Raw genomic sequence first — 15,211 nt, forward strand, 5'->3', positions numbered from 1 at the left:
AATAATTTCAGCAATTCTGGATTAACCAGTAATGGACTGAATGGGGAAGTGCCTGCACCTTTGGCACAGAGGATAAACCAAATAACTAGAGTTTACAACAGGAAATGTAGGTGATGTAAAGGCCATTTATGCAAAAGGGAAGAAAAAAAGTCATGATCATTAAGCCCTCTCTGAGCAGATGCTGTTTAAGGGGGGTACTGAAATTGCAGAGCAAGAAACCTCACACTGTCAGAGGAACGCTAGTCTGGCCAGATTCAACCAGCATGGTCAGAAATATGACTATCAGGTGGGTGACAATAAAACTGAAAGGGATACCCAACAACACACTATAAAATAAATAGAATAAAATGATGAGCCACAAGGTCACAAGAGGGAAGAAACGTGTAGGATGACTTGGTGGGACTCTACACCAATGAAGCAGCTTCCAAGGCCGAGTGAAGAGCCAAGTTACAGGTCATGATCAAGCAAGCTGCAATTCTTCTCTCTAGACAAACTATTATTCAAGCAGAACAACTACAAAATTAACTCAAGAAACCACTTCTTGAGTTTTTAAAGGACAGGACAGCAAAAAACAAGAAATTGCTCATTTCTACTGTTAAACTGATCAGATGTGGCTTCTGAAATTTTTTGGCAGAAGTTAAGTTGAAATACTAACATTCTAGGGATGAAATCTCAAAGATGATGAGCTATAAGCTATTCCCTGTGCTCTGCACCCTTCTCTGCACCAGCCTGATGCGACAGATCTTCCAGCTGTCCTACAATCGAGATCTTTGATCTTCATTTACTCAAATATCTGTAATCACATTTCTGGCTCAGCATGAAGGCAGACACTTATGACGCCTGTGCCATTCACCATCACTTATTTGTGTGAAACCAAATCATAGTTTCCATTAAGACAAGCAATCACTTTCCTGCAGACATTATTTCTGAGCTCTGTTTTGCATAGTAACTACACAAATCTCAAGATGTTTTTCACATCACTGAAGCATATGCATCACATTATTCCAGGTGAGAACTCAAACGTAATGTTTAAAGCCTTCACATTTTATCAATGCTACTGGAATTTTCATGCATGAAATAATTAATACAGTTAAAGTTTAGCTTTTTGAACTTCTACACATACCTGTCAAGGAAGTTCACTATGGTTTGAGACAAATGTTTGAACAAATAATTTGCATTCATCAACCCAATCTTGCAATATGTGTGAAAACAATTCCACAGACTTTAGTGCTGAAAGTACTGTTACATTTTGTGATGGTAAAAAAAAGTTATTTAAGTGAGTTTCAGTGTTGATTTCCCATAAGAAAGTCTAGTTCAATCAATAGGTCTCTTCTACAATACAGCTGACATATTTAACAAATAGCAACTGCAGGTTTAGAAAAATGGTTTAAGACACTTCAAATCGAGATACTATTTCTTATAGGTGAATGTTCATGCCATCTCTGGATAATATCTGGGTTACAAATGTTTCAATGTTTTAAATACAATCATATTGATTAAAATTTGAAAAGCTGTGATCAACCATATTGTATCCCAACTCAATTCCAAGGATCATAATACAAGTTCCAGTCCAGTTTTATGATCCAACCTGCAATTAAATCACTAATTTCAAAGTCCTATCTGGCTCAAAATTGAAGCAAGTTCACAATCTGAGACCATTGGGAATGGATTCATCCTATTGCTAGTTCACACAACACATTTTATTTCCCATATTATATTTAAGACATCAGAAAGGCAACTGAATAGCCAGTGGGTTCCCGGAACCACAAGAGAAAAATCGCTAATACCTTTCAAATGATTTATAAGGATATAAAGCTTGGATGTCTCCATTTTAGGGTTCTTTTGGTACTGCAATATAAATGCAGAGCTCAGAGTTAACACTGGCTTATTCCCCACTTGTCTTTTAAATTCTTTCAGTACCAATACAAATGCATTCCCTGAAAAACAACTGATGCCACTGTAAAAAGACACAAACCTATTAAAATATGTGAAATGCCAGATGAGAACAAATGCTTTTTTGTTAAGGCTTTTTCAAATGTCAGTTCTGACACCAACAACAAACTATTATGATGGTGTATTAAATCAGTCTCTGACTACACCTTTTTCTGTAAAATGACCAATAAATGACATACACACTGAAAATGCCCTAATTAGGAACTTCATGTTACGTTACATAGGTCTACAACCTATATGAGTGTAAAATATTTTCCTAAGTAATATTTTATGTTGACTTCTAAAGGAATATTTTCATAGAGTTACACCTATAAAAATGGATTCCAAAAATAGCTGCTCAACTGCTAAATAAGTTTTTTCCATGAATTGAGGCAACAGCCCCAAATACCATATAAAATAAAGATCACTTTCCATGCAACCCAATCACCAGACAAATATGACAATGTACAGTGATGTATTCCAATCATTAACTGCAACTTATCAGATAAAATAATTGAACCAATACTAGTTGAAGCATGCATAGATTTTACTTTTTACCAAATGTGTCCATTATAAGCGATACCTGTTGGCTTCAAACACTTTGATAAAGAACCTCAGAGACTGCGACATCAAGGGATGTCACACTATAGACTGTGAAGAAAACAAATCTATCTCAGCCCAGCGCATACACAAGGAAACAAAAATGCAAATCCAATACTAAAGGGTACCGTATTTCCATTGCTCTTCTGAAGTTATATAAAGCAAAAGGCTGAGTTAAATAACTAAGGCACAAGAGCTCTCGATTATAACACCTGAATAGCTTTCTCTGTTTTTCAATAACTTCTAAAGGGTAAATGCAACATGCTGAAGTTATATTATGTGCCATTTCTTTCACTCAAACATTCATCCGGCTCATTTATAACCAGGCAAAGCTTTTCAGCAACTGAAAACTCTTGAAATAACTCTGTTCTGGTTTCACGTCACATAGCAGAGATTGATTAACTCATTATAAAGTTCAGGTAGCTTTTTTTCCCCTCCTAAGCCAGTGTTAGCACTGTGCCTCTAGCATACTGTGTCTTTGCAGGCTTAAAAAACTGGAAATTGCATAAAAGTAACAAAAACAGTAAAGACCCTTATTGATGTTTCCAATTGAGCTCAACATTAACCTGGAAATAATCAGCAAAAAAAACATGGAGTTACCATTGCATTCACACTGTAAAATAATTACCTAACAGAACAGAAGAACAGGAACGGGGGGGAAAAAGATGACAAAGCTTAGAGAATGATGGAACCACTTATGGACAGAGGCAATAACACCAGACCCATTAGTGGTCTATAGATCGACTGTTACAAATACAAATGGAGGAAGGAGCAAAAAGAAAAAACAGGGGATGTGGGAGAGAGAGAAAGAAGCGGCTTGGAGAGCTTACTCTAAGGAGAAGTAAACTGTGGCACTAGGAAGAGAAAGAGTAAAAAAGTTGAATGGCACTCACCGGTTAGGACTGCCTTAGCGGAAGGATCAGCCAGGTCCAGGGCTGACTTGCCGTCAGTATTTCGAATGTTAGGATCAGCTCCATGCTGTAGCAGGACTGTGCAGGGGAAACACAAGCAATATCTTATCTCAGGGATGCACAGACTGTTGGCCGGTAATACTCTCCTTGGCATTGCGCAGACATAAACATACATTGCACAAGTGCACATCTAAACAGGAGGGGAAGGGGGGGGGGGGGGGTAAAGGGGAAAAAAAATATGCACTGCAGCAAAAAAAATCCACGTTATAAAAGGAGACAGACTCGAGGCAGGACCATGTGACTTGTATCACAGGTATGCGTGTCGAATATCAAAGTGAAACATTTTTTTCCTTCCCTCAAGAAGCTCTTCTGAAGCATGCGTGCCGTTGCTTCTCTTCCACAGGCAATGAGGAGCTGGGAAGCAGCGCACCTAAAGCCAGCAGTGTCCCTGTAGTGTCTCTGCTCTGCCTCCAACCCCCCCCCCCCTCCAACACACACCTCCCCTTCTCTCTCTCCCGCTCTCTCACTCACTCCATGCTGCTGTTCTTTTCCTAAACGTCTGAAAGCAGTCGCACCTCAAAGCCCAAAGCCGTGATAACAATTAGGCTTTGAGCCTTCAGTGGCTCGCAAGTTCCAGAGAAAAAAAAACCCTTGCTCGACATGGTTCTGGAAAAGGTAATAGGCTGACAGCAAACTGGGACCCTGTACTCTGCCTTAGAAGAAACAGCCTGTTCCACACACACAGTGCAGAAAGCATGATGACATGAGGGGAAACCTGACAAAACCGTGGACGTCGCACTTGTCCTACAGTATTCCCTCTCTACTTCTGCCTCTGCTGTATCGTGAGCTACAGTTGCACACCACAACCCCTGAAAGAAAAGTGCTGATTTGCTGGCAGATTAATTGTTGAGGCAGTAATGAAGCTGACTTTTGATTACTTTTCGACAGCACTCACTCAACAAAGCAAAGCGTGATTCATGGACCCGTCTCTTACACGCAGCCAGACCCCCAGGTCCCCACCTCCGCACACTCAGGTAAAGGATTAAGATTGAAATTCAGGGATTATCCTGTTGGCAGCTTCCATAAAAGATGCATGACTGCTTACTGCAGACAATATAGGAAAGAAACATAATAGCATGCCATTTCAAATCAAAATATTGCATTATTCAAGATAAAAAATGAATGCTGCTTTATGCAAATTGCAGGCCTTACAGTGAGATTTACATGCAAAACAGCACAAATGTATTTGTATGCACGCAAGGCTGCTGCTTCACAATGTCACCACTTCAGTGTCCAAATATCAGATATTGTAGAAGAACGGACTTCGCTTCGAGAATGATAGTATTTCCAACTGAAAATTTATTGAGTTTCCTCAACCGATTTCTGCTACAGATGCCACCCAAAAAGTGCAAGCCTTTTTTTCATTTGTCTGTTTTCAAAAGCCAAACTCACCAGTCCCCAGGGAGATCAATTGCAGCACTAACCTGCCTGCACAAATATAATTGAAATCTCAGAGTACAGTATTAGCCAATGGTGGAAAACAAAAGCAATATTGGGCAAGTCGGGTCCAGATGTGCTATAATTACATAATTAAACTGAGTGAGGTGTGTAATTAAGAGGACATATATATCAAAATCAATGTCACAGAGACAGTGGTACAGGTGTTCCTAATTAATCCCTGTTACTGTAGCATTTAATACCACTCCAATCATCAAATAACAACAGAGGTCTCCATGTTGCTTGGAAAGGTGACTCAAGCTCACTGACAGAGTAAAAGAATGTACATTGTAAAATTCTTAAATTTCTATTTTACATTATTGTGAAATTTCACTTTGCCACATTGCTTGGTATTGTGAGGCTTGAGAAATGGAGACCAACCATAACTAGAGTTTAAGCTATACATATAATTGTGATGACTTTTCCCTAATTTTCCCTTCCCTTTTACTATTAACATTAAAAGACAGTCATTTTTTTTATTTTTAGATGTAACATTTTCTCCAAAAAAGGTTAATGGTCTTGCTATATTTAATTTATGTCTCACCATAAGCATACTTGGATTCTCAATATCTAGGCTTTCTTCTATGCTGAAATTGAGAACGTTACTCTTGCATGAAGTTTATTAAGCTCTTCTTCACACAAGTACAATCTCAAATGTCAAACATCAGCGAGAATAATATATAGCTGCACTGCAGCAACTTTCCAAGTCCAAGTGCAACCAGTGGCTGCAGATGCAAGTATTCTCCAAATAGCAACGTTCATGCATTTTGTTTCTACACAACAATATTTGGCCATCTTCGTTCCTGGCACGATCTATACAGGAAGAAAATGGCTGAATTTCATTAGCCTGTCCTCTCACGTTCTTGAACTATCCAAAATCTAGTGTAGAGACTTCTTTAGACCAAAAAACAAAGTCCAAAAGAACATTACAAGTAAATACCCTGTCCCAATTCCCATACTGATCCCTACGCCCTTCCTCAAAGTCCGCACTTCCTGTTGATGCTCCTTTTCCAGTGGCTAAGCCGATAATGGTTTCTTAAAATAATTTTTCATTTTCTGCTCGATTTTTGATTAAATTATCCAGTGCAAATATGACATTAGAGGAACATAACGCGTTTATTCACGTTCATTCAAAGTAAACCAAGTTAAACGCGACAATACCTCAAAGCTTTGCACTATTAAATACGCGTACTATTAAATATTCCGTGTACAAAATACATAGCCGGTAAACGAATTTTCATCAGTCGAAACAGGTGACGAAATAAAAGCTTCGTACCCAGAACACAAAGTATGAATCTAAAGTAACCTAATGAACTTATTATACGTTTTTTAAACTGTAAAAAAGTTCAATTTTACTAATACGTGTTTATCTTCTCCATGGCAATGTCTCTCTGCTTTGATAGGCTAGAACACGAAACGTCGCCATTCCGAAACAGGGGGTAATTCCCTTCAGCGGAGTCCGCTCCGATACGGACTTCAGAGAAGGACACATTAAGGCCGCATCGGGGCCACTCGTGAGCATCCTTGTGAAACAAACATTTTGAAAAGAGCACCGTAAGCCCTTGCAGACTTGAGCGGGAACGCGTATATGAAGGGAGCAAGACCGCAAGTGTGCATATTGGGACACGGCCAAAAACTGTGAAATCATGAGACAATAACTAATTACCTGTAAAGGTACAAATTAAAATACTGAATGTAGTCTTAAGGAAACAGTAACCTGAATACACTAGAGGAAATACAGATATTGGAAAACAATATGACAAAATACAAATGAAGCTAACTTTTTTTTACTAAACCTCTGAGCAAATACTTTGATATAAAGCATTTACATTGTTTTTAGCAGACCTTAAATTGTATTTGAACAATTTATGTTTTAACAATCTCATATAGACGTAGGAGAAGATCTAAAAATAATCATATTGAAACATAGGTGTTCTGAAGCTGTTATCTGCAAGCCAATATGTTTTATCAGAGAAAGTGATCCCCTATCTAAAAAATAAGGCTCTATTTGCATAACGATTGCAGCATCATTAATAGCTAAATAGTAGAGAAGTAAAATAAATGTGAGGTTTAGTGATTTAATCTAACCTATGTGCCTGCTGTTTCTTTGCATTGCTAGAAAGGAAAGCTGATCACATATGAGTCTGACCTAGCTTGATTCTCATTTTTGCCTGCTTTGTTTTTTCCAGCTGACCAAAAACAAGGATAAGGAAACCAGGTGGCTTTAGTAATTTGGGTCACTGATTTACATTTCAGGATTCCAGGTCAGGCTGCCTTACACCCTGCAAACAGCCAGCACAATTATACTGAGCGCTTAGATTTGAATGCAGTGGAGCAGAGTTTCAGTGCAGTAGCCAGATCTAACATTTAGCCAATTGTGGAAAGAATTTCAAAAAGATCTGGATTCCGTATGGCTGCAGAATAAATTAGACTTCCATACTGCTCTGCATTCACATTTCCCAAGGACAGGAGCACAGAATTGCAGGGTTTTATTTTTACCCTGATTTCTTTACTGATTTGACCTACTTATAAGAACAGCTATCTCACGCTGAAGAAAGGTGAAAGGTGCAGGAAAATCCTAAAATACCCTCATTTTACCCAACACTTCACTTAAGCCCACTGTGTTGATTTTGGCAACAGATTTTCTAACACTCCAAAGAGCCTAGGCTCAGACCAGAGTTCAAAAGGCTGGTCTCACTTCTTTTAAGATGGATATGAAAAGGATTATTATGATAGTAAGTTTATGATAATGGTAATATGGATACAGTACCCAGTGAATCAAAGGTCTTCCATAATTCCTGCATGGACCCATGAGTCTGCACTAAACATAGAAAGTTCTGATTGCTTGTGAAAGAATGCAATACAAAAAATGTTTGTGAAAAGCTGAATGTAAACTAAACCACGGCTTAGACTCTCCTGACTTATAAACCAAGGATAAAGGAAATTATGTAGGGTGGCTTATCAGTTGGGTCATTTTTATATAAAGTATTTAATGCTGGTCATTATCTAGATTCAAATGTTATATCCTAAAACCCTGAAATAGTGAGACAAAAACTAATTATCTGTAAAGGTTAAAATTAAAATACTGAACTAACACAGCACATTCATTTTCCCAAAATGCTTCTAATCAAACACTTTCCCATCCCTTCAAAAAAGTTACTTCATGATTCACCATACTTTTTCAGAACCCTATTACTATTCTCCTGAGATCAGAACAGGTCTTGCTCTTTGTAGCAGACGCTAAATAATTCATATGACAGTCAATACTATGTCATAAAACCCTTGATCATTTCACCTTGCATGGAAAACTGGAGAGAAATGTTGAGACAAATGTGAGTGCATTCAGCCTGTATAAAGCATTTTTACTTTATCTCCAGCTTCCCCCTGTCAAAAGTATTTCCTCTCACAAAATCTGCATTCTTTGTGCTCACAAAATGTATTAATATAAAAAAATACTGATGAGCTAAAACTCCAGTAACTGCAAGTTGAATCCCCCCCCCCCGTCCTTTTAGAGTAACATACAATGGAATCTAAGAAATGCTTTCCTCTTAACCTAAAGCGATTCCTGTAACTTAGGGTTCCTCTACCATGTCCTCTTTTCTTTTAAGGTATTTATTACAGCAGAGTTCTTCAAATCTATGATAAATAAGCTTTTTTATTTAAATCATTAGCTTGATTACACCATGAAAAATATTCAGCTTTTATTTTTCAGGTACATTAAATAAAAGTTTTACCTAAATCACAGAGAATGTGAGATGCTTATGGGACAGTCTAACACCACCTAGGTTTATTTATTTGTGCAATAGCTGTTCCAACAGTTAGATCATCGACAGCTTAATGAACAAGCAGAAGAAGAGTTAAGTTCACTGTGTTTCTTATTATTGATGCACCCAAAGCCAGGTATTAATAGGTAGGATGAAGCCACGTGAAGGCAACAGAAATGCTGAAAATATTTTATTCATCCAATAGTTCAATTAAATGTTCAATAAATTAATAAAATAAAACCTTGACTACAACAAAACCTAAAACGCACAGACTGCCCAGACAGAGATCCAGGACTAAGAGACCACGTTTTGCAGCACGGCTGCCCTCAGTGGGCTAGATAATGTGATTAACTTAAAAATAATAATATTCAATTGAATTGCCTGAAACTAAAAAAAAAACATTTTAATACTTTAACTGCTCAGTGAAGGTGGAATTTTAAAATCGGCTTTAACAGTAACTGAAAACATTAAACATCTAGCTGAACTAATCATTAGGATTAAGCTGAAAGAGAGATGATCCAATAGACTGTGATTTAAAGCTCTGCTCTAGACTAGGACAAGCTCAGGTGCAAGTTATGGCCAAGTCCAAAAGTCCTTCTACTAGTGCCAATACTTCCCTCCATCCATGGTGAGAATAACATTTGGCTGGGATTACAGTCTCGTCTCCTAGGATAACACTTTTATGCAGCTCTGGCCCAATACCACTATGAGCACCTTTTCTCCCTATCGGCACACAAAGCTTGCAGCCATATGTATGAATTATATTCTAAAGCCTCCACAAAATAAAAAAAGGCTGAGATAACGGCTCTATATTCACTACATCATTCCTGCTCGAGCAAGAATGTTTAAAAGGAGTGGTTTTTTTTTGCTTGTTCTGTCCCACCCGAGCTCAAAATTACTCCGGTGTAGTGATTACTAGCTTAATTGCCCAAACATATTATATCAAGGTATCAAGCAGGCTTCTTTTAGAAATGGCTAGACTCCCATGAAGCCAATTTCATTCCTCAGAAAATAAAAGTTTAGCCACCTTCAGTTTTAAACTCATTCCATTCCATATTGTCTTATGCCAGAATAAGTGGGTTGAAGACCTCACTGGTTCATGTACTTTTGAACTTATTTAAGAAGCAAATTTAACCATGATACTGTGAATTAAATTAAATTAGAAAATAACACAGGAGATAACATAACTGCACTGCAGTGACTTTCATCCAAATATTTTCAGTAAAAAAAATCTGAAGCGGAACCAACTACGTTTAAAGGGGGGAAAATCTCCCAGCAGTGAAAGATCATGACGAGACCACTGTCAAAAGATTTCCAGATTGATGCAGTCGCAATGAACCTCACACAGTACATTTTGAGAGTAATTTATCCGAGATGAATTGAGTTCTTCTAGCAAGCCTCATATTATTTAAGTGAAATTCCAAAAGCCTCTTTACAGACAACTGAAGACATAAAACAATGAGATGGCGACACTTAAAACAGCTGCAGAGAAGGATGTCTGTCTGTTCTTCTAATAACCAGCAGCACCACTGTAGTGCACTTTCATTTTATGATGTTGGTCAATAAACTCCTTCTCTCTATTCTTTCAGATTTTATGACTCCACAGCGCTGTGATTTGTGTGTGCTGCAGTAGGTTCCTGTGCATCAGTGTGTCCGGTATGATGTGTGCAGAGAGCACAACATTTTAAAGAAATGCACCAAGTAAAAAAAACTTACAGTATTCAAAAGTGTTTCAGTTTATCATTTAAAGCTTCTAACAAAATAAAATATTCCCCTTTTCAGCAGATAATGTTATCTTCTTTGTGAACCCTGTGTACAAGCTGATGAAATGGTTTTGCCTACAGTTTTACAGACTTACAGCCAACAGCCACAAAGAGAAGGGACTTCAGATCACATAACAAGCACTGTTGCATCATAGGAGGTCATCAGTAAATGTTACTAAAGCCTTGAGGGTTTTTACAGGTGGACTGTCAAGACGAATCACCTTCTCTGGGATCCCTGAAGCTGAATAATTTCATCACTGCTGGACTGCAACTCTGCATCAGTTCCAAAGCTTTGCATTTGTTTCATACCTTAGTCTTTGACAGAAAAAAAGATACTGCGACCAAATATACATATATATTTTATGAAGTATGACTTGAAATCCAAACTTATTAAATTTAAATTTGACTGCAAATTAGTCAACATTATGTGTACAACATGTACTGCTATCCTTTTCCAAACTACAGTATGCTGACAAAGCTATTAATTCCGTGGGACAAAGTTCAAATCTAAAACTGTACCAGATATGAGTTGATTTGCATTTTTAAAAAATCACGAGATGTATACTATTTGAATCTATATTTGAATATACAATTTCACAGTTTGAGAATTAAAAAAAACAAACAAATCTGAATGTTGTCAGCGCACAATTCAACAAGGATATGTAGCAGTTTCAGCTAAAAGAAAGCCTGGTATCTCCTACTCTAATCCACTAAGCTGAATGCATTAAAACAGTGAACCATGGATTTCAATTTCACAAGCATCAAACCGTTTCCTCAGAAAGAAGGATTACGCACGTTATCCTATTTTACTTAAAGCCTATACCCAGCTTGTACTCCGAGTTGGCTCCGTGCCCCTTTAACAGCAGGAATATGGCACAAGAGCTACGCTTCCAGAGGGAAAGAGACAAGGATGTCAAAAGAATGCTGCACTATTGCCAAATTTTTATTTTTAAAAGGGAATTTTAAACTATACACCAGCCTGATTGCTCAAAAAGAAAAGCATCTTTAAAAAGCAATTTGTGTACTAAGGTGGTTGTGCACAAGCATTTGCCACGATAAAGCATAAAACTATTTTTATTGTTACACCAGCCAATTGTCATTATATCCAGCATTTGTCAGTCTTTCCCCCCGCCTCTGCAAGCGCAGTTTTAAAGAATTCTGATGAAATTACAATCACGTCTAGAATTTACTGCCAGCAGAAAAGGCTGCGTCTATTAATGTCTTCAGGTACTCAGACTGACTCAGTCTCAATCAAGGGGCAGCCAAGTCTCTCAAAGATAACATTAGCAGAAATATGCCATCAGCAGAATGACACCCTGATTGGAAAAAATAACCATAACACACTTATTCGGGGAAAAAAAACTTTGCTCTGATTGAAACAGTCAGAAGACAGGTGCGGGATTCACCACCTCCTATTGAAAAAGAAAGCAATCAAAACCAACAAAAAAACAGGACAGTATCCAAAAAACCTGTGAATTTTTAGAGTGCATGTGTCAAAGCACTATATGGTACAACGACACCTGGCCAATAACTCATGCTCAAGCGGCAGGATCTTCTGCATAGAGATCGAGCACATCTCCATAGACATGATGAATGTGACGAAGAAGAGAAGAACATTTCCTATCTGAACCCTTTATACAGGAGACTGCAGACACCATACAAGACCTGAAACTCCTGAAAGTGCTTTGCTATGTAAATCTTGTGCAGTTCCCACCTATGCTCCATAAAAGGTACAGACCATGCTGCACACAGGCATCAATGACAAGCCTTTAATCCTACGGGAGCTCGTTCTGGTTGAAAAACCCCAGCACCTCCCCTCTGACTCTGACTGCATCCCCAAGGCTCTTGTAACAAAGCAAAGATTGGCAGTTATATTATAATATCCAATTAAAACAGAAAACCTCACTGTCACAAACTAAAACCAACAATCTGCTAAATGAGTGCACTAAGCGACTAATTAAAATATGATTGCAAATTCCATTCGGTAATTGTCTGCACTGTGCATGCAGAGAAAGCTTACTTCAGCTCTTGTGCTTTAGAATCATACACAGGTAGTAAGAATGTTCAGCAATTAACTTTTGCTAATGAGCTGCTAAAAATGGATGAAATATTAATTTTCAGAAAGTCACCTCTTAAGATTCACTGAAAAGCACTGAAAGATGCATGCTCAAACATATCACAACGTAATAAATATTAATTAAGGCAGTCCTGCTGACATAACTTGATTACTTACCTATCCATGTCCTGTTGCGGTCTCCTGCTTTGCAGAGCAGCTATTTATTTCTTGACAGCTGAAGAGTGCCATTATTTCAAAAACAACATAAGAGATTAGATGCTTATCATGATTAAGTCTACTGCCTCTGAACAGTTGTGTTCATTTTCTAATGCTTACTAGGAAAATCCACAATCAACTGATTAGATTTCAAGAGCATTTCTTAATCTAAAGATGTTAGCTACTGCCATCAAAGGGAACCACAGGTCTAACACCAAGCACAAAAAAGATGTTTTCCCCTAAAATGCATTAGTAAAATCATATAGCCAAAGTTGTGTTATTACCCTGGCTTACAAAAACATAAAAACACAGTTTACAAATGAGAGTAGGCTGTTATACCGATCTATTAAATTTAGTAGTTAATAGCTAAAAAAATCCAAACGTGTCATCCAGCCAATTCTTGAAAGAAGCAAGAGTTTTGCCAAAAAACAGCCACATAGCTTGTAACAGACCCACAACCATTCAAATATCCATCAATGACATTTTAATTCATGTTCAGAAAGTCTGAGAGACTTCTCAAATGAAGCATTTTGTACACACTAAAACCACCGTATAAAATGGAAGACGCACAAACATGGCAGGACACTAATTGGATCATAATGAGGCAAATGTTGAACAATGACAATAGCAATACCATAGGTGCATCCTCTGTGCGGATAGTAGTTGAACAATTTACATTGTTTTGGCTAAACTGATACAATATGGTCACAGACCAAGGGGCAAAAAAGGCCTATAAGAGTATAGAGTCATGGTCATTTCATATTCAATCCAATAAAGCCGCCAGAACCTGCCAAGCAATAAATTCATTTTAAAATAAATCTGGAAAAAGTGCGTCAAAAGCAAATATGGCTTTCCTCTTTGGTCTTTTCCTCCATGTTCAACTGAAAATTGATATCTTAAATCTAATTTATTGAAGAAATAATTACAATCTTCTCATAGGGATCTCCTTCATCCCCCTATTCAAATGTATAAACAACAACATCCACTTTTTAATGCTTTGTTTCAAATGCTTCCATTTTTCTGAGTAATTAACCGTGAATTATTTTAGACATTTAGGCAATGTATAATATATCAAAGATGAATAACATGTCAAAACTAAATTTCAGGAAAGGGGGTTTTATTGCATTAATTCCTATTGGAACTCTGTAGTGTTAGGTGCTTTAAGTCACTGCACAGGAACAAATGGACAGTAATAAAGCAGGCAGGCGTGACCGATTTCATTGCTCAGCTGTCGGTTTTAAGAGTGTGAAGCATGTTTCTGAAACAGTTATAGAGTTCCAGACGTATGTATTGGCTTTCTTTACCTCGAAACAGCAATTTTCCAGGGCCATCCTGACTACCACTTGTAAGGATGAACGCGTGTTCAAACTTCAAAGAGGCACTGAGGTCTTCAGTTCTCTAATAGATTTATCATCACTCCATCGCCCCAATGAACTTTAATAATCTCTGCAGTGATTGTGAGAGGACTCCAGCAGAGAACCAGGCTGACAGAAATTGGGGATTCTACACTGAAGAAGACAATATTAAGTAAAACGCTGCCAGTGGGTTTAACTCATATGTTGCTGGAAACAACCACTCACAAGGCAAATTTCAACTGAGACTATGATACCACACAGCCTGTCCATGGTTATATCTTAATCTTGATCAGTTTTTTGAGTAACCACCTTGGCGGTCTCACCGATTTAATTTCGTACATACAAAAAGTTTATTTAAAAAACTGGTGACGTGACTTTCTAAAGAGGAATTTTTTAAAGCCATGATTCTTGGTAAAAAACTTGATATCAGTTTTGAAGTTCATTTTTAAAGGGATTTGATTTTAAATGTGGAACGTCTAACTTTAACTATGCACTCCAATGTTGAACTGACACCCCTCAACTCAGTTTGCACCTACATTATACTTCAAAGCAAAGATTAAGAGAAAATACCCTGCAGTCGGATTTGTTTTTTAATAAAAATAAAAAAAGTGCCTATTATTTACCTAACCAGTTTGGAGGTGCTAGTGTTTAAGACTTGGCAATCCATCAACAACTATACGCACAGGGACAATAGGGACAAGTTTTTGTAAGACACACACCATTTACTTCTGTCATGCTGTTAGCTCCATGATGTCTCTAAGAGAAGAAGCAGTGATTGGACAGGTGGTGCATCTCTCTCTGACATCACTGCAAGCCTACAGACATCATACGAGTCACTAATGCACAGAAATCCGAGAGGCATCTCTCAGAAGTACACCTGCTGTAGCAGTTTTCTCTTGTGTACCGCCTGAGGCCACAGCAACCATCACAGGCCTAATGGACAATAAGGAATTCCAGCCAGCTCCAAAACCCAACAAACTATGGCAGCTTTCACCCAAAGATTCACTCATCGTTGGTGGTGGAATCTCTCTCACAGCTGGAACACCCCATGACTGTAGAGCCAAGCCTACACTGAAGGAGGACCCTTGAGCCCTTTGCAAAATCACACATTAGTTGT

General features: G+C 37.9%; 1 protein-coding gene across 2 annotated transcripts in view; it reads right to left on the reverse strand.

The window, feature by feature from the left end:
- tnksa (tankyrase, TRF1-interacting ankyrin-related ADP-ribose polymerase a) overlaps positions 1–15,211 on the reverse strand; it is a 140,133-nt gene that overhangs the window by 104,597 nt on the left and 20,325 nt on the right. For both annotated transcript variants that reach the window (XM_088628844.1, XM_088628843.1), the window contains exon 3: positions 3,426–3,521. In XM_088628844.1, coding sequence (XP_088484970.1) covers positions 3,426–3,521 — 96 coding nt within the window. The remainder of the gene's footprint in view (positions 1–3,425; positions 3,522–15,211) is intronic.

This window comes from Lepisosteus platostomus, chromosome 4, assembly GCF_059453375.1.
Source record: "Lepisosteus platostomus isolate fLepPlt1 chromosome 4, fLepPlt1.hap1, whole genome shotgun sequence".
NCBI classification, from domain to species: Eukaryota; Metazoa; Chordata; class Actinopteri; order Semionotiformes; family Lepisosteidae; genus Lepisosteus; species Lepisosteus platostomus.